Source organism: Prionailurus viverrinus, chromosome B2, assembly GCF_022837055.1.
Source record: "Prionailurus viverrinus isolate Anna chromosome B2, UM_Priviv_1.0, whole genome shotgun sequence".
Taxonomy (NCBI): Eukaryota; Metazoa; Chordata; class Mammalia; order Carnivora; family Felidae; genus Prionailurus; species Prionailurus viverrinus.
Genome location: NC_062565.1, coordinates 116,058,746 through 116,079,966, shown reverse-complemented (window position 1 = coordinate 116,079,966; position 21,221 = coordinate 116,058,746). Strand labels below are relative to the sequence as shown.

At 36.8% G+C, this 21,221-nt stretch overlaps 1 protein-coding gene across 2 annotated transcripts in view; it reads left to right on the top strand.

Annotated features, from left to right (window-relative positions):
• The window catches only part of PTPRK (protein tyrosine phosphatase receptor type K), a 556,609-nt gene that overhangs the window by 287,978 nt on the left and 247,410 nt on the right, over positions 1-21,221 (top strand). For both annotated transcript variants that reach the window (XM_047859222.1, XM_047859220.1), the window contains exon 6: positions 14,147-14,321. In XM_047859222.1, coding sequence (XP_047715178.1) covers positions 14,147-14,321 — 175 coding nt within the window. The remainder of the gene's footprint in view (positions 1-14,146; positions 14,322-21,221) is intronic.

The following is a 21,221-nucleotide window of genomic DNA, read 5'->3' as shown; positions in this document are numbered from 1 at the left end:
ATTTCAGAGTTGAGCGAGAACTACGTAGACTGAAATGTTTGGTGAAATCATTAAGAGAGATTTGATGGAGTCTTTGAAGGGCATATAAGACTTGAATAGCAAAGTCTGAGTGGGCATGGTTATCACTGCAGATTAGGGTGTGTGTGGGGGGTGGGACAGCAACATCAGGAGAAGGATCTTATTGAAGTGGAAAGTTCACAATGAGAAGCAGAAGTAAATATAGTTTTTGTCAGGGTTGGGACTAGGCCATGATGAAAACATAAGCCAGAAAGAAGTCACTGTTAGCAGTGCAGATATGAAGTCTTGAGAGCCCAGATTGGACGCCAGTGCAGTTGGAATACATGTTAGTAGAGGAGAGGGACAGATGAAAGAAGACAGTAGTTTTGGATCATGCCAGGTGACAGAATTAGGGAGGATGTGAGTGAAATGATCGAGACAGCTTTCTAAATTTCCTCAAAAGTTTATTTTTTAAAGCCAGTGAGTTTGTTTCCACATTTTCTGTTTTGGAACTGATTTGTCTCTTAGACCCATTTGTTTATTGTTTTTCTTTCTACCTTCATAACTGCATATAAGTTATCCTAGATAGGAGTGAAAGGTGAGGAGACCTTCCCATTCCTTTTGGCTCTCTTTAGCTTTAATAAAAGTTTGTGAAGACAGTTTGAAGCTGCCACCAAATTAAATCTCTGGGTGGTCCTGGGATCCACGGAAGGCTGTTGGTGTTTCAGCCTTGGCTTCTTCTGTACCTTATGGCAAACAGAGCAGGAGTAGTGTCTGAGAGGAGTGTTAACCATGTCTGTTGTGCTTCCCTCTATTTTTTATAAACTGATAAACACTAGCCTCCTATTTAATTCTAATTGTCTCCTTTTATTCTTAATTTAAGCAGTAGTGCCTTTTTGTTTCTCCTGTATATATGCTCATTTACAATTATTTCTATTCTACTTAAGAGACTATGGACCAAGGGGCACCTGGGTGGCTCATTCGGTTAAGCGTCCGACTTCAGCTCAGGTCATGATCTCACAGTCCGTGAGTTCGAGCCCCGCGTCGGGCTCTGTGCTGACAGCTCAGAGCCTGGAGCCTGCTTCGGATTCTGTGTCTCCCTCTCTCTCTGACCCTCCCCCGTTCATGCTCTGTCTCTCTCTGTCTCAAAAATAAATAAATATTAAAAAAAATAAATTAAAAAAAAAAGAGAGACTACGGACCATTTGGTAGCTAAGCTATCACTCTGGTCAGTCTGCTTTTCTTCAGCACATTGGTTTGAGTTCAGGGCATCATATTCTTACTTCATGGCTTTATACAAAGAATTATGGCTATTGGTCTTGAAGTGAAATCAGTGACCATGTATCATGGAGTATAATGTTTATCTTTTATCTTTGGCATTTTGTGTGTGTATGTATGTAAATGATGAGCTCAGAACATTTAATCATATGTAATTTGGAGGATTATTAAATATCCATGAGGTCATTTTGGTTGGCTTTGTGGCTTCCTACCATAAAGAGTTCAATCCCTTGAAGATATGGTGCACTCTTTTCCTTCCTCAATAATTTATAAACTCTTGAGTTTGTTGTCTACAGATTACATAATTGATTAAAAATGAATAATGTGTGGAATGTACTCTATCTTTCTTATCTATCCCTGGAGCATGACTGTAAAAGCCCGACAGTCATAGAAGCTCAAGGATTTCTTCTTATCGATACCTATAAATAACAATTTACTGCTTTTTCTGCGCAAGAATAATATACTCTTCTGTTGTTCTTAGAGCTGCCCTTTCAGAGTATTTTCTAAGTGTGTCACATCAAGCACTTTACAACTTTCCATTGACTTCTTCTGATCAGTATTACAACACGAAAGCTCTGGTAGCAGGCTGGGTTTCTTCTTTATGAAAAGTATCTGATATAAAGACTTAATATTTATAAAGTCATTTTATTGTAGCACAAAACATAGAAACTGTACAAAAATAAAAACTATGACTGAATGAATTTTATAAGGTACACACCACAAAGGATAAGAAAGGGACTTTGCTATCCATTCTAGGGGTTCTTTACAAAGGCTCAATCCCAGCCACAGCTGAGACAGCCGTCACTTCTACAAGTAATGGTTTTCATTGCTTTTAGCCCTCATAGGTTTCTTCATAGTGTTTTTTTTTCACTTCTGTATACATTCTTAGATTAGTATTCTGTATTAGTATTCTGTATACATTCTGTATACATTCTTAGACTCTAGATTAGTCTCATCTAATTTTTAAAGTAAGTTTTTTAAAGTCTCTTTTAATCTGTGGTTTTGTCCTCTGTCCCTTTTCTTCACATTTTGTCTATTGAGGCACCCAGGCCATTTGACTTGTAGTTTCTCAGTCTGCATTTTACTGATTGCACAGAAATGTCCTCCTTGGTTCAACATGTTCTTCTGAATTTTTTTGTAAATTGGCAGCCAGATCCAGAGTCAAGTTTGATTCTTTGGCAACAGTAGAGGTTGTGCTTCATATGATTATAGGAGGTACAAAATCTCTCTCTCTCTCTCTCTCTCTCTCTCTCTCTCTTCATAGCCATCTGTGCTTAATGCCTATATTCATTCCTAGAGGCTATAAATTCTGATCTTCTAATTCTATTATTTATTTTGTATTAGTTTAATGATGAGATCCTTCTCCTCTACCTTTTGCTTCCCAGTGACATAGTTCATTAAGGAAAAGGAGGCTAAATACTCAAATCTTTGCTTTAGTTATTGGGTTTCAATATAATGAATTGATTCCTTATCATTCTCTGGTGACAGATTCTTCTGTTTTTTATTGTTGTTCTTGTTATTGTTGTTATTATGAATTCATGGTTTTACCTATTTGATTTCAGTTCATTGTAATTATTACTATTATTATTAGTATTAAGACCCAAAGTATCCCATCTTTGGCCAGTGAGAACCTCTTCAAGTTGACTCCAGAGTCCTTCTGATATGACTCAGCAATTTTTAGGAGCTTCCTGCTGTCTGATATTATGAGATGGTCCACTGTGATCTTGTACATTTTCTTCTCTAGACTTAGTGCCCTGGTTTGGTTTAGTGAGAAATTGAATTTCAGGACCATGATGTGGATGTGCAAGGATACTCATTTTGTTAGACCTTTTAAGTGAACAGAACTAAGGGAAGATATGTATTTAAAGATAACATACCTATGAGTCTTTTGGATATTTCAAATTTAAGCCTAAAGATTTTCACTTAATGTTGTCTCTATTACAATTTGTCAGTTACAGCTTCTTTTTTCCATGCGAATATTCTCTGTTCTCAATGACACAGGGGAAAAGAGAATTAAAATATTCCACAGTTACTCATTTTATAAAATCTGATGGCATTTTGAATACTTGTATTATATCTCTATTGTTAGCATATAAGTGCATGCTATACTGTCTCATATAACCCTTATTAACTTAGTTCTACAGGTAACTATGTTTTTAATCACCATCAGTCTATATGTCATGTCTTCCCGGTAACTGGTTGTTTGAAAGTCATTTTCTAGTAGGTTCCTCAAGAATAGGTCATGGAATTAATATTCCTTCAGTCCTTGGATATTGATCATATTTTATATGTGCCCTTGATTCCTGTTTTGTTTTGTTTTGTTTTTTGTTTGTTTGTTTGTTTTATGCCCCTGATTTTTAAGTCAGTTTTGCAGGATATGAAATTCTTTGTTCACATTTTCTTTCCTTGAGTAACTTTAATATGTTACTTCATTTTGTTCAGGCATAAAGCCTTGCTATCAAAGTCTGATAATTTATGTTTCCGTATAAATCATCTATCTGCTTTTTCTGGATATTCAAAGGATTCTTTTTCCTATTTTTTTAAAGATTCTAATTTGATCAGAATACATATTACTGTGAGTCATTCTGAGTTACTATTCTCAAGTAGGTGGTGTGTTTTTTCATTATATATTTTAAAAACATTTTTCTTTTAATTTTCAGAAGGTGCTTTTAAATATTATTTTCGTAGTTTTTTTCCCCTTGCTTCTGTGTGGACTTGTGTTATCTGTATGTTTGATCTTTGCATATCATCAATAGTCACTTTCTCTGAAATCCTTTTTATTCTCTTTATTTTAAATGAAAATCTCCTTTTTTCCCACATTCTGTTTTGCTTAAAACATCATCTGTGTTGATTTTATTTACTCTAGTTAATCTTATTTCTTTTTTTTTTTAACATTTTTAATTTATTTTTGGGACAGAGAGAGACAGAGCATGAACGGGGGAGGGGCAGAGAGAGAGGGAGACACAGAATCGGAAACAGGCTCCAGGCTCCGAGCCATCATCCCAGAGCCTGACGCGTTGCTGGAACTCACGGACCGCGAGATTGTGACCTGGCTGAAGTCGGGACGCTTAACCGACTGCGCCACCCAGGCGCCCCTAGTTAATCTTATTTCTAAAGTGACTTTTTTCTTTCATTTCTAATTTTTCTTGAGTTCTGTCATCTCATTTATGAGTTTTATTAATTTAAATTTATGTTACTCTTTCATATTATAAATAATTTTCTTAATGTTTTAGCATCTTGAAATATTAGGTTGCAGTTGTGATCTGTTTGGGGGCATATTTTTCTGTCTTACTTTCTGAGATTCTGGGGGTAATATTCTTCTCCTTACTCTGTTTTAAATTTATAATAACGTTATGTTGGATTTGACCTTGATGCCTTTTATGTTGTTCACTTTTATGTGAAATATGTTTTCCTGAAATTTTAAAATGAGATGTGGAGTTCAGGAAAACTTTCCTGATTTCAAGAATCCCTCTTATGTTCCTGTGAGTTATGTTTAAAAATATGGCCACTTGCTTTCTGAGATTTCTTGATTTTGTTCTCCTCTCCACTTTGTCTGGATCTTTTCTTTTCTTCCTCTCTCTTGTTGTTTTGTGTTTTTATGTGGCAGTTTCAGAAAGAGTGAAAAATTATCCTGCTTCCACCAACATGCCAGAGTCCCTCAGATATAATAGTTTAATCGTATGGATCTCCTTGCTTTATTCCACTTCCCTCTTCCTGTGATTGGGATAATTTTATAACTATAAACTTGCATGCTTTATATTCTGCGTTCTGTCCAGTGCAATTTGAAGCAACCAGCCAATCCCATTATTTATATTTAGTAGTTTGTCTAAAATGTTCTAAGGTCACAAATACATGGTCATCCAGAACTTTACCTTCTATTTGATTAGGAATTAGGTATTTGATTAGGAATATCTAATGGTAATATTTTACATCTCTTTACTACATCATGCCATGGACTAACAGTGACTTCCTTACTACTGGCAGTAGAGTTATTTTCTTTCTTTTTTTTTAATGTTATTTATTTATTTTTTAATTTACATCCAAGTTAGTTAGCATATGGTGCTATAATGATTACAGGAGTAGATTCCAGTGATTCATCCCCTAGGTATAACACCGAGTGCTCATCCCAACAAGTGTCTTCCCTAATCCCCCTTATCCATTTAGCCCATCCCCCCACCCACAACCCCCCCAGCAACCTTCAGTTCGTTCTCTGTATTTAAGAGTCTCTTATGTTTTGTCCCCCTTCTTGTTTTTATATTATTTTTGCTTCCCTTCCCTTCTGTTTATCTGTTTTGTGTCTTAAATTCCTCATATGAGTGAAGTCATATGATATTTGTCTTTCTCTGACTAGCTAATTTCACCCAGCATAATACCCTCTAGTTCCGTCCATGTGGTTGCAAATGGCAAGATTTCATTCTTCTTGATTGCCAAGTAATACTCTATTTGTGTGTGTGTGTGTGTGTGTGTGTGTGTGCGCACGCACGCGCATGCACGCACACATTCTCTTTATCTAGAGCCCAAAAGATTCCACCAAACACCTGCTGGAACTGATCCATGAATTCAGCAAAGTCGCAGGATATAAAATAAATGTACAGAAATCAGTTGCATTCCTATACACCAATAATGAAACAACAGAAAGAGAAATCAAGGAATTGATCCCATTTATAATTGCACCAAAAATCATAAAATACCTAAGAATAAACCTAACCAAAGTGGTGAAAAATCTATACACTGAAAACTATAGAAAGCTTATGAAAGAAAGTGAAGAAGACACACATACGCACACAAAAAGGAAAAACAGCCCATGTTCCTGGATAGGAAGAACAAATATTGTCAAAATGTCAATACTCCCTGGGGACACCTGAGTGGCTCAGTCAGTTAAGCATCCGACTTCAGCTCAGGTCATGATCTCACAGTTTGTAAGTTTAAGCCTTGCATCAGGCTCCATGCTGACAGCTCAGAGCCTGGAACCTGCTTCAGATTCTATGTCTCCCTCTGTCTCTGTTCCTCCCCTGCTTGCGCTCTGTCTCTCTCTGTGTCTCTCTGTCTCTCTGTCTGTCTCTCAAAAATAAATAAACATTTAACAAAGTGTCAATACTACCCAAAGCAATCTACATATTCAATGCAATCCCTATCAAAATAATACCAGCATTCTTCACAGAACTAGAATAAACAATCCTAAAATTTGTATGGAACCAGAAGAGACCCTGAATAGCCAAAGCAATCCTGCAAAAGAAAACCAAAGCTGGAGGCATCATGATCGTGAACTTCAAGATGTATTACAAAGCTGTAATCATCAAGACAGTATGGTACAGACAAAAAAACAGACATTCAGATCAATGGAACAGAATAGTGAACCCAGAAATGGACCCACAAACGTATGGCCAACTAATCTTTGGCAGTAGAGTTATTAATGCCTCTAAACCTAACCAGATTTAGGAAAGCAATTCTAGAAAACCAGAACCAAGCCAGATCAGAAAACTCATCCTTAAAAATCTGTTCCTCCAGAAGCATTTCTGGTAACAAATCATCTGTATCAGTCAGCGTCCAAGCATGAAAAGCACACATATATGTGTATACACACACATACACTTTTTAAAAAAAAATCTAAAAAGACTTATTGCAGGGAATTGGTTTGTGTGACTGTGGGGCTGACTAGGCAAGTCAGAAGTCTGCAGGTCAAACCCTTGGGAAGGGCAGGCTGGACTGTGCTACAGGCGCAAACTGACGTTGGTATTTACAGGTGGAATTACTTCTACTTCAGGGAAATCTCAGCTCTGCTTTTAAAACAGTTCAACTAATTTAATTTAATAATCACCCAGATTATTTGCATAAATCTCCCTTACTCAATGTCTATTGTTTATAGACTTCAATTCCATCTACAAAATACCTTCACAGGGACACCTCAGTTAGTGTTTGACTGAATAACTTGGGACTGTAGCCTAGACAAGCTGACATATCGAAAGACCATCACAGTTACTAAATGTGTTACTCGCTTAGGTATTGTTTTGATTATTATGTTCATAATATTGCTGTTGTCAGGATTTGCAGTTAGAACTTTTGCACAATTATTTCATTAATATTCTTGACATCTGTGTTGAATAGCAGGTATAAATAGATACCCCCATTTTTAGTTAAAAAGGTAGAGATGTGAGAAATAATGAGAAATTGTGGAGCTAATAAATGGTTGTTTCAGATTTAGAACCTGGATGTCATCCTCCACCAGGCATGGTTCAGTCCACTTACTGATCCTCCCTTCTTGTGGTTCCTCATATTGGTCACCTTCTCTGATTGCTGCAAAAATACCAATGCTTTGTAGGTTAAAATTTCCATTTTCTTGTTTAATAACTGAATTTACATTTTATTAAACTTGGCTAATGATTGATTCTTGGCTAATGATGTGTTACCCCCAGCACATTTTACCCTGCATTTTATCAGAATTATATTTACTTCCTCTCTCTTTTTTTCTGTGTCCAGTGTCATTCACCTTGTTCAGCCCTTTCATTGCCAAATAATAAATACTTTGCTAAACTTAGTATTGTCATTTTAGTGTAATTTTCCTAGAAGAACACTATGTTCTTATTAAATGCTTAAGCTATTGAAACTATAATAATTTCTAGTGGATATAAGGCAGTGCTTTTCTCAAGACAATAACATGATTTAATTTTAGAAACATCTAGACTTTTAATTTTTTTTTTCAACGTTTATTTATTTTTGGGACAGAGAGAGACAGAGCATGAACGGGGGAGGGGCAGAGAGAGAAGGAGGCACAGAATCGGAAACAGGCTCCAGGCTCTGAGCCATCAGCCCAGAGCCCGACGCGGGGCTCGAACTCACGGAGCGCGAGATCGTGACCTGGCTGAAGTCGGACGCTTAACCGACTGCGCCACCCAGGCGCCCCACATCTAGACTTTTAAACCCTTAATTTTGTCATAAAAATTTTTTTGTGTTTCTAAAATTCTTGGTTAAATTGTTCAATAATAATAATAATAATAATAATAAACATGGCTTATGAGAGAGAAAAAACATTCATATGGTAAACAAGTCTGGTGAGGAACCCTCAGTTCCTTGGAATTAATTTGGCTGGATTGTTGTATGATTCACTTTAACCTTACTTAATTACATTGTGCAGATTTACTTTGGGATTAATTTTGGACAAAAGGCATGTACTGACAAATCATATGCAGTCTACTTAATGTATTCAACAGGAACCTCAATACCAAATGTAGGGAAATAGTCTCTTCATAGTTTCTTCAATTCTAGAAGATGGAGGGCATATATATGATCATGTGCCCAAGAAAGGCAGTGAAAAATAAGTGAAACCATAAACGTAGTCTCATATTTTCTTCTAATCAATAGAATGAAATAATCCCTGTAAGTAGTTTAAGAGACACATTATTTAATTTAAAATTAAGTTGGGTTAATTTTATTCCTCAAGCTTTGAAAAGAAAAGCTGAGACAAACTTTATCATATTTTAACTGTACCGCACTAACTTTTAGCAGTTCAAGCTGAAAGTAATATGAAACCAAGTGCATTATGTCTCTTAACAGGAAGTCCAGAAAGAAGGGGGCTCTAGGAGTTGTTCTTTCCATTTCAGGAACTTGATCAAGAACTTGATTATGTCTTTCTCCTTGATGTGCCATCCTCCATGTGTCAGCTTTAACCCCCACGTTGGGTTCTCTCACATGGGCAAGTTCCACTCTTCTAGTTTTAAGCATAACATGGAGAATAAGAAAAGAGGACCCGCTGTGTCTTCTCTAGAAGTATGAGAACCTTCCTGGAAGTGACTTGGCCTGTTTCTGGCATATCTCATTGGCCAGTATGAGTACACAGCCATTTTTAGACCTTTCCCTGTTAATAGGAATAGGGCGCCCATGATTGTTTTCTACGAGTATGTCTTAAGCTGTAGTATCTTGATGCATAACCCAGAGATCTTATGAAAATGCAGATTTTGATTCAGTAGGTCTAGAGTTATCTTTAGACTTCACACTTGTAACAATTTGACAGGTGATTCTGATGCTACTAGTCTATAGATCACATTTTGAATAGCAAGACATTTAATTAATAACTGGCTGTTATAGGGGGTGATGGTAAGGCTCAGTTGGTTAAGCAGCCGACACTTAACTTCCACTTAGGTCATGATCTCAAAGTTTGTGAGATTGAGCCCCGTGTCAGGCTCTGCACTGACAGTGTGGAGCCTGTTTGGGATTTTCTCTCCCCTCTCTCTCTCTCCCTCTCCCACCCCCTTTCTCAAAATAAATAGATAAACATTAAAAAGTAACCTGGCTATTATAGATGTTGAGAATTAACCAATATTATCACTATACTACTCCATGCCAGGAACTGAATTTGTCAAACACTGCATGCGGCCTGCATGATGAAGCTTACTTAGTTAAATAGAGGAGTAATGGTACTCAGGGACTGTAATGCCTAACGTTGTTTGGTAAGTGACAGGTCTCAGCAACCTGCACTGGAGACACTGCAAATAAGGCATGACAAGGACAAGAGGAGTGGGGGAGAGAAAAAGGCAAAGTGCTAACTTATAATTCTTGGATCATATAATTTTGTGGTTCATTTCTCAGTAGAGTTGGGGATATTTGCAATGGCAAAATCATATAAAAAACTCAAAGCAGGATAAAGAATCTGGAACTGAAGAATATAAAAGCAGAAAACTATGTGCAAACACTGACGCATAAGAAAGAGATTTAACATTACTTCTTATTCCTTCCTTCATAGTGCTGCCCACCCTGCTAAATTGATAGCTTGTACTTGGGCAAAGACCTATTATTCTGGATTATAAGAGAAAAGTTATCGTTACTTTTGACTTCTGAAATGTACATGTCATCAATTGCCACTTTTAACTGTAACGCATTACTGGAAGCTGAGTAAATAACGCAATGTCTAGTATAGTAGGTTATATTTCTCATGGTACAATGCATCGATCAAGGCTTTACAACAAATAATCAATTCTTTCGACTGGACCTATAATGTAAATGAAAAAAAAAAGCAGCTTTCGTTTAGTTTAGAGGAAATACTTCTGGATTTTGTGTCATCAAACCTGGTTTTGAGTTTTAAGCCTGCTACTAACAGGCTACGTATCACATTTCTAATCTTTCTGAATCCTGATTTTATGATCTTTAAATGTAAATAACCATCACGTAGGTGGTTTTGAGATAGCAATGACAGAACCAAGGCAATAACATACATAGCATCAGGCACATGGAGGCATTTATTAAATGATTATTGAAGACAAGCCTGAATATTATGATAGTATAATCGTTTAATGAATAGTTATAGTTATTTTAAGGGTAAATAGCATGTATGTCTACTGTAGTCATTAATTATAAAAATAATATGCATCCTATATAAGCATATATATTTTGTAGTTTAGTATATTAATAAACACAAATAGAAACATAATGTAATAAGCTTTGCGTACTCTTGGATCTCCTAAAGCAGGGCCATCAACATCTCTAAGCTGAGGGTTTTTTTGTTTTTTTGTTTTTAATATTTATTTTTGACAGAGATAGAGTGTGAGTGGGGGAGGGGCAGAGAGAGAGGGAGACGCAGAATCCAGAGCAGACTCCAGGCTCTGAGCTGTCAGCACAGAGCCTGATGCAGGGCTCGAACCCATGAATTGTGAAATCATGACCTGAGCCGGAGTCAGATGCTTAAGTGACTGAGCCACCCAGGTGCCCCATGTAAGTTAAGGTATTGTTCAGAAATAGTTTGGCATAACTGATCTCTAGATATCCTTGAGGTTCTGTATTTATGTAACTTCCCCTTATCATTACTTTAAGTCAATGTTTAGTATATTTTGGTTATGATAATATATAAAAGCCTCAGGAGGGCTTACACGATTTTTGTCTTTAAAAATATCAGTAAATTTAATTCATTTTAACCAAGAACTCAATCACCTATTAAATAAGATAATATATATGATGGCATAGAAGAAAAAATATATACATAGTAAGAGTTAAAGCCCTACCTTTAACATGATTTCAGTATACAAAGAAGTAAAAGGGTTTATATAGAGAGGGGGGTATGTATTAGAAGAGATTCAATTTGAGGCTTTGATGACTGGTTGTAAAGGGTCAAATGAGGTCACATTGAAAATGCAGACAATTTAAGGAATGGGAGAACACATGGTCAGTTGTGCTTGTAGAGGAAACTGTTAAAGCACAGGAATGTTTTCAGGTAGTAAAAGCGGCTGTCCGGCATCACTGAGACCCAGGTGAGTTTGGGGATCGCTGAGAATGTTCACAGGACTATGGTTGAGAGGACAATTTTGCCTGGTAGGTAACTGTGATGGGAATGATACGTGGGCATGCTGGGAATGCCAGAAGTTGAGAGGTTGGTGAGTGGAATCGTGGAGGAGTGGTCTGTAAGGGAGGAACTGGATAATGATGGCCTTCCCTGAAGGAGAGTAAAGCCATAGGAGAAAAGATGCCCCCCTTTAAGAAAAGTTTGGAGGAAGGTGGTTTCCTGAGATGAATGACAATTAAGATGGAAAGATGAAATAATGATTATTGAGAGGGAAACATTACATGGACTTAGAACATCTTCACAAGAGAAGATGGGCTTTTGAAAGCCATGACATTAAAAGACATGGGTGTGTGTGTGCCCGCACAAGATAATTCAGAGAGCAGAGTGGCCACAGGAATTGGCTGGCCTTGCACAAGAACTGAGAAGTATAAATGGCAGAGAAGAAGGTGGTGGAAGGTTGAGGGCAGTACTGGAGGGTAAGTTAGAGGAAGAAGACTGAGAGTGTATGCAGGTAGAATGAGTGTTAAGCACCTTCCAGTTGGAAAGATCATATCAAGTGATGTGATAGTTGAAAAGGGCAGCCTGAGATTTGCATATGTAATGGATATTTTTTTACATGGTTTGTAGGGAAAGAGAATTTAGACTTGATTTTACGGATTTATATCTTAGGGCTTCTGAATATAAGCTTCATTTTCTCTTCCTTATTAACCAGGGGGATAGTCAGAGATCTTGGTGCAAAAATCATGGAGTAGGTGGGTCTCTCTCTCTCTCACCAAAAAAAAAAAAAAAAAAAAAAAAAAAAATACTGAAGTATTATAATGATCCCTTTACTATTTACTCCTTTAAAAAAATACAAAGTATTTTAATTATAAAAATTACAGAAAACAGTAAGATGGCCACTAATGTATCCACCACTGAATTTAAAAGAAATTGACATTTTGCATTTTCATTTCATATAATTAATTTTTGTTAAGGATTTTTTTTTTGAGATTTAAACATGTATACATGTACCTTGAATCAGTGGAATCAGGGAGCTGGTTGTGATTGCCAATTGCTAATTTTTCAGTAATTTTAGGAGCCAAGTGACATTATATTGGTAATTTGAAAGTGACCATAGTGGGAATGTTTACAGAAATTGAGACACAATACAAATCAACACTTTATATTTTTGGTTAAGAACTAGCTATTCAGCATTTTACCAGGATACTGCTGGTCTGAGTTTGCACAGTTAAACTTGTATATTGTATTTTATTGGATGGATATGAAAATTTGGATCTTTCCTATGTTGAAGTATTCCCATATTGAAACAATTCTGAGTTCAACATTCTTATCATATGCAAAAAGATTCAGATGTAGAAATGCAGATGGGGAATTGCTGGGTGCCAAGGTATATACATCCTCAAATTTACTGGATAGTAACATATTATCCTATAAAATGACTGTAGCATTTACATTTCCACTAGTAATTGTAAGGGCTTTATTTCCTGTATCTAGTAGTATGAAATGATGTTTTATTAGTATGAAAGGATACCAGGGATACTTAGCATTTGACCAACAACACATGAAGTTAAGGATCATGACCCTTTCTCGTAGTTACGGCTTTTCTTTGTCCTTTGTGTTATCTTTGACATATAGATATTTTAAAATTTGGGTTGAGGATCTCTTTTCATGGTTATTAGACATATACATGTTCTCTTTTTATAGCCTGTCCATGTCTTGATGGGGTTGTTTGTCTTTTTTCTTATTGAATTGTTGAAGATCTTTACATAACCTGGCTATTTATCTTTTGATGGATTATTTCCACGACAAATATCACAGTTTGTGGTGTGCTTTTTTCCCCCACTTTATTTATGATGCCTTTTAACATATAGAAGTTATAAATTTTATTATAGTTGAATTTTTCAACCATTTCCTTTATAGTTTACACTTACTGGTCTTGTGTGAGACACCCTGATATTGTAAATATGCTTTTCAGTATTTCATTTTGAAAGTTGACAGATATGCTATTAGCATTTAGGTTCTTTTGATTACTTCTCTTAAACGGTATAAATGGGCTGTCATTAATGCCAAAGAGATAAAGTTTGCAAAGAGTACAGATTTTTGTTTGACTCTAAATTATTCTTCAGTATTTTATTGTCATTCTGTGGTCGATTATACACTACACTTTTAGCATACTAAGATGCATTGGTCGTGGTCTTGATTTTCTCATGGAGACAAACCTATTATAGCACATGCAATGGAGTGTAAGGGCTAAAAGAAGCTCCCATTGAGCTCCTCCAGAAAAGGAGAGCAGTGAATTATATGCCGTGGGGCTATTAACTGTTCTGTTCATCATACACTCTGAGCTAATAACAATTCTATGGAAAAGAGTTGTAATCTATAATGTCAGTGCTATACTCTTAAAGGATGCCAATATTTATTTCCATGTTTGTTTTTGTTTTGTTTTGGATTGGATTACAATGGTAAAAATTTGTTGGGGCTACATAGACCTTTTCCTCCTAATTTAGGAACAAGAATAACTTATCACATATACTGGTTGCTAAGATGTTTTAGATTTATGGAAATGTTAAGAAACTGTTTTTAAAGCTTGGTTTCTGCTTGCAGAGACGAAACGGAGAAGATATACCAGTGGCCCAGACCAAGAACATCAATCACAGAAGATTTGCTGCTTCCTTTAGATTGCAGGAAGTGACCAAAACTGACCAGGATTTGTATCGCTGTGTAACTCAGTCAGAACGAGGCTCCGGTGTGTCCAATTTTGCTCAACTTATCGTAAGAGGTAAAGTTGCTTTTATTTCATGAAACAGCTTGTCTTTGTTAGAACAAAGGCACCTTGTAGGTATTTTGATTGATTTTTAAACCTGGTGCTCCTTGTCTCAAGTCACCAAAAAGTTATAACATATAAAAATTCTGCTAATGTCTTAAGGGAAAATAAGACTGTTGTATATTTGTTGCACACGGTTTTAAGCAGTGTTTTCTGTAGAAAGGGATCTGTTTTTAAAAGCTCTCATAGGGCTAGCCATATAAAACACTTTATTCCATATTGTCACCATCTAGTTTGCATTTTAATTTTAGACTTGCTTTCTCTGCTTAAAATAGTTGCACAGATACTACTTTTGCTCTTCCACAGAGCATTGTGGCCATGAGGTCAAGGTTGAGTTCCTATCTCCATGTGGACCTGTAAACTTTAACAGTATCAAAACCCAGTGGTAGGTGTTCACCAATTCTGCTCCCCTAGAGAATCTTAGGAAGTTAGACTTCCTAAGAGGTCCTCCTTAATATCCTTGAATACTAAAGTTACTAGAGGAATTGTAAGGAATATGACGTGTCAGTACGTACCTGTGGTGAATACTGGAGAAACGATACAAGTGCAAAATGTGTATTAAATTCGTTCAAAATTTATTGGGTCCCTGATATATTCCATACATTGTTCTAGGTTGTGCAGATAAAATTGTAAATAAAATACAAAGTCCCTGACCCTGTGGAGTTCAACACTGAGGTATGTTAGGTATACTCTATAGGAAAATACTGGAGATATAGTATCAAGTTATGGTATGTGTTATGAAGAAAAACAAACACTCAAAATGATGGAGATGAATATTTTAGCAAGGGTGATCTGGAAGACCTCTTTAATAGGTGGCAGTTGAGCTGAACCCTTAAAAATGGGTAATCTATTTTCCTATGTGAAAATGTTGATGAAATGCAGCTCCGTTGAATAGACTCCAGCATCAGTCAATAATGACACAAATGTAAATAGTTATAAACCACCTAAGTCTCCTTAAGAAGTTTAGGAGATCCTAACAAGAAAGTCTAACCTTGACTGAGATTTGTCCAAGGCATCAAGCAAGGTCTTTGTGAGCGAGTCTTCTTTGATGGGATCTAAAGGTTGAGAAAAGTTGTCCAGGTGAGGGATGTGGATGTGGGGGCAGGGACAAGAGAAAGCAGTGCCAACAGAAGTGCCAGGCAGAGAACAAGGCACATGTCAAGGCCCAGAGGCTGGAAGCAGAACATGAGATATATCCATATTCAAGTTAATCTATGTTCAATCCTTGACATCGAATGTCTTTACCTACTTTATTTCAAGATTTACTTGATTTTAATACTTTAACCTTTAATACTTTAGAGAGAAGAAAATTGAAACTCAGACTATTTGATAACTGCCCAGAGCCACAAAAATCTAATAATTGGCTAAACCAAAATTTAACCCTGCATTTCTTGACTCCTGATGCTGGGCTCATTCTTTTCCGCTACAGCTTTATCTTATAATGTTACTAGCCCTTCATAATGCTTTTGTCTTGAGACATCTTACAGCTCATTAAAAAAGTTTACCTTTGTAGATTCGATACGACTTATTTTAAATAAAACTTCTCTCGTGTCTCCAGAGTCAGCTGATAGGCTGTGCTTCAGTTCATGAAGTCACAGCCCCAGCTAACTGAATAATAGGGAAATACGATAATGTTTCAGTGTTCAGTGCTCAGGCAGTGTTCAGGTGGACAGTTTTTATGCTCGTAGATGCTTGTGTGCTCCTCTCCGTTGAGCCTGTTGCAACAGCTTTGTCACCTGAGCCTACTCTGGCAAGCCTGAAGGTGTCCTAGGGTAGCCTCCAGAGTGGTTAGCATGCTATGGCTACAGGAAGGTGGGCGTGCCCTGGAGTCATGCTCACTGTGTCTGCATGGTAGCCTGTGTGCATTGGCTACAGCCACTGAAGGAGCTGCTGGCTTTTAATAGTGCCGTTAGTGACCTTCTGAATACCTTCAAGTTATTTGTGTATGTGTGGTGTTGTGTGTATTTTTAGATAAGCATATATCATTTTGTGAAGAAGTGGTCTTATGGTGTATGCAACAGTTTATAGAAGGCAGAGTTGAAGCTTTTATCCAGGTGCTCCCTTTTGGAGCTATATTTCCTTTTTTTCATAGAGCTGTTTTATGTCTGTGTATTTTAGAAGAGATTTGTTTTGGCATTACTGGATCTCTCTTGTTTATCTGAATCAAAGAGTAGATTTTATCATTTTATCAAAGCTGGGTTTTCTCTACCTGGCGACAAATGTATTATGGCTGTCCTAGGAGCGTTACTTGTGGAATAAGTATTTCGATATGATTCATAAAAGGAGGATCCTTGGACTTCATAGAAAACTTTGGCTGTTTTTTTTCTTTTTTAAAGAAAGTTCTGCCATTTAATCTATAATTTTGTTTTAGACTTTACATGGGACCTGTTGGATTAAAATACTTTGAATTTTGCTATCCAGAGTCTGCTAACATTTTAGAAACATTTTGATAGTTTTAGCAGTTTTATTTTCTTTTCAACATATTTTCAGTTGTCACGTATCTAATACTTACAAGTGATACTTTGCTTGCTGTTTTATTTGAAAACTAACGTATAGCAGTAAGTTTTCTTGTTTGTGCGGATAACCACCGAATAAATATTGTTAACCAAAACACCCACACTTTGGGGTCAGCTGTCCTGGTGTTAAAACAGTGCTGAGAATTAACTATGGTGACAGGTCCTGTCTCTCAATGGCAGTTTTAAAACTGACATCCTGTTACTTCGATACAAAAGATGGTAATTTTAAAGGAAATTTTGGGGGCAGTGATATGAATCGTCTTTAATAAGACCTGGCATAGTATTGCCTGTTGTCAAAAATGACCCAAGGGTAAGAGTTTATTAGTGCATTTTCTCCTAAACTGAAAGTGACAGGGCATGCTTAAGGCTCTTTTGCTAGGTACAAATGAAAATTTCACTGCAAAATTCTGGCGTTGAAGAGTATTGATCTCTGTTTTCCCACAGCCAGAAGAAGAAAGAAAAGAAAAGTAAAGAAAAAAAGTATGCTGGAGCAGAATTTACTTTGTCATGACTTTAGCATTGCTTCCAGATCATTTTGAGTAATGATAATGTCTTTAGCTTGTGGAAGCCAGTCTTTATTGACAAAAAGTTTTTACAGAAATGAGATAAAGAGCAGATGTTTTTGCTCAATGTTTCTACAAAATTGAAGTGTAAAAATGTGAACTACAGGTTGAAATGGTGTTTACAAGCTTCAAACTAAAAACACTGACTTTGTAGCCTAAGTTATGTTACAGATTTTCATCCTTTACCTCATTTACCATCTTCTTTCTTCCCCACCTCTCTGAATCAAGGGTCCATTTACATTTCTAAGCAACTGACCCACAAGAAACTTCTGTAAAATTCTCTGTCTGCTCCAACTGATGCTCGATTTCTATTCCTATGTGTTACCCTTTTCTTGTGTTTTTATCTGTGAAACTCATTACCTTTTAAGTTATTTAATGTGAAAAATACAAGGTTTTTGTTTGTCTCTGTTGTTGGTTTGAGTTTTAAAGTTTAGTGCCAACTATCAGCCATCATCAAAATGCTCTGGACTTACTTCACTTAATAATTTTATCTATTCCTACTGAATACTGGTGACCTCTAGCTGTAGCGTAAGTACGGTGGGTGTCGGAATCCAATCTTACTCAGTGAGGTGGACCTGTCAAACAGATTTTGGTGTTTCAAACAATAGGGATCTGGATTGTTGTTGATACTTCCCTCTGTAAGACAATACAAGCTAGCTTAAAAATAAGGATATTTACTGACTTTTGTACCTGGAGGGTATGGATGTAGTTTTCAGGATTGATTCATTTAGTCATGAAAGATCAAAGTTCTTTCCAGTCCTTCCCTCTGCAATCCATAGTTTTGTGTTCTATCCTAAACTAGGGTCTCTCCTCGGGGCCGCAGGATACCAGTACAGCTACACACTTCTTTGATCTCATCCACTTGGGGATAGAGAGGTTACTACCTCCCATAAGTGTCCAAAGTTGTATGGTTGCGTGTGGAGAGAAAACTGGAATGTCCAGTAGAGAACATTTGTACACGGGCTTCCAGAGTATAAGCAGTGTTATTCAGAGAGAGTTATTAAGTCTATGCAGGTAAGATAGGAACTGAGGAAATATGTACAAAGGATGTGCAACTTAATTTTCAAGGACATACAGTTTGGAATTTTGTCATGTGGAAGAAAGCTGTTCTCATAATATGTGGGACAAGTATGGAGTGGGATCATAGCTTATTTGGTGAATGCCAAGCTGTTAATGGAATCACTTGCTCGGTGCCAGTTACTCATCACACAGGTGAAGAAGGAAAGAGGTCCAATCTAATTGCATGTCCATTTGGACTTTCCTTTTTCTCTTTAATAAGTTTATTTTTTAAGTATTTTTTAAAATGTTTATTTTTGAGAGAGAGAGTGTGCGCACATGCGCGTACAAGCAATGGAGGGGCAGAGAGAGGGGGGGACACAGAATGTGAAGCAGGCTCCAGGCTTTGAACTGGCAGCTCAGAGCTGGACCTGGGGGTTGGAATCCGGGAACCGCGAGATCGTGACCTGATCCGAAGTACAATGCTCTACTGACTGACCCACCCAGGTGCCCTTCCATTTGGACTTTTCTTTCAAGTTCTGTTCTTACTGAAATCATTTGTAGTTTTTGTTCCATCAGAGCCCATCTAGTTTATCTTTGTTTGCTACAGCATCTACCACACTATTTTTGTGAAGATGATCGATACTTCTCTAACAAATAATAAATACAATTATTTAGTCCAAGTCACAGGGGTGGGACTGACCCTAAACTATAAGACAAAGGGGATGGATGAGGAGACATGTGCCGCCTCCCCTACACTTGGTGTGGAGATCTCTGGTATCCGCCAAAGGATGATAGCACCTGGTGTTTTGTAGTGTCTAAATCTGTCTCTCTTCTTCTATGAACTAGTAAGGATGACTTTAAGTTTAGCATGAATTTCTTTCACTTAAACCTAAGTTTCACTTGACCAATATGTTGTATTCTAGTCTTTTTTGTATAGAATATTAAAAATCAGGTCTGAATATTTCATTTTAATATTTGAAGCAAGGACGTTTGGGAAGTGGAAAACACGACATACTCCTACTTTTGTTCGTTGGTAGTTAAAGGAATTTCTGGCTCGAGTCCTTCAGCATGCTGCTTAATACCCCACGCTATTGATTTTTAACTAGTTTTCATAGCACAACTGTCAGACTTTAATGCATTCATAAAAAGATCCTTTTTCTTTATGGTGACTTGAAGATCTCTTTTCTTTGCTTCTGTTGTGAAAACTAGTCACCTTGACAGGAAATTTGGAGTTATCCTGGAGAATTCAGTTTAAACATCTATATTTTATGAAATCTGAACTATAATGAAAGTCTAAGAGCACATGAATTAACAACATACGGCCCCTATACAGTTAGGAAAGCACATACAGTCAGTCAGGGGGTACCAAAATGTCTCAAATTCGGAGTAGGCTCCAAATGTTGCGTGCTTTAAAATGTCACTTTACTACCCTTGAGTATGATAAAAGAAACATTTGGAGTCTCCTCTCATTCATTGTAGCTACTTGTAATTCAGGTGATTCAATATACAAGACGTCTGGTACATTTTTAAATTCTAAATGAGCAAAAGGATACTACATGTCCTCATTTTAGACAGTATGTTAGTACAGAAACGCTGTTCCATCCATTTTTGTACACCATTATTTCAAATACCTCTTCCTGTTAATTTCCTCCTCCCCTGGGTTTTCTTAGGCTACTTCATGAAAATGGCAGAGTGCAGCACTGATTTTCCCCATGCGGTTATTTTCGTGTTATTTGTTTTGTTTGTTTCAAAAATAAAAATGCAATCAGAGTTCTTTCCCAGAGGATTTTTGAGTGTATTTTCATAGGTGATTCATGTACAGAGCTCTACATAATGTTTAGCAGGTGAGGTGCTGGTCACTGACTTTTCTAGTGAATCTCTGGGGAGTTTGCTTTTGTTGGAGCTACTTCTTAAGAATTTGAGAAGGATCAAAGAGGAAGCAGAGTAATTTGCATGCCGAATAATTCTCTCTGTGAACTCTAGGGAATTTGATTTCAGAGCACTGTTCCTAGGCCTGTACTTTCCTTGAGAATTTGTGATAAATGTAATTTGGGTCCATTTCTTCCAGAGGACTTCTATTAACTTCAGGAACTAACAGTATCTTTGTAATTTATATTCCCCTCCCTGCTGACTATTTTTCTTTCCCTTACCCCAAACTAAAAAGGAAGCAATGAAGTCAGTTTGCAACTTCATTGGAAAATCAGCTAGCAGCCTTTATTGAGCACTTAAAATGGTTAAGTAATAAGCACCAGGAAATTGGGAAGAAACAGCAGACATGGTCCAGCTCTCTAAAAGCAATTTATAATTTAATTAATTTTATAGGAAAACGTAGAAGTATTGAATATGTTGGCACAGATTTTTGACTTTGATTTTGGTCACATCTCTAATTCTATAGGAAAAAGTAAGATCCTCGAACAAAAAGAAAATACCATATCTAAGGAGCTATTCCGTTCAAACCCTCTGTTAAGCACTATTTTGATAAATAATGTTGTACTGTGAGAGTCTTATAGAATGTTAATTAAACAGAAGTTCTATAGGTGACAGATTGAAATCAATTAATGAGGCAGAGAGCTAATTCATAGTATTTTTAGCAGTACAGTGAGTAAAGATGGCAATGTAAGGGTTGTGGAGGTATGTGGGACATTACTTCAGGAGTTATAATTCTCTAGTCCTTTCTCCTCTCTGACCACTTCATCTTCTAGAGAGTCCATAGTAGTTGGCTTCCATTACCAGCATACGACTGGCATGTGAGTTTTGGTGGTTGGCTTTTACAGTTA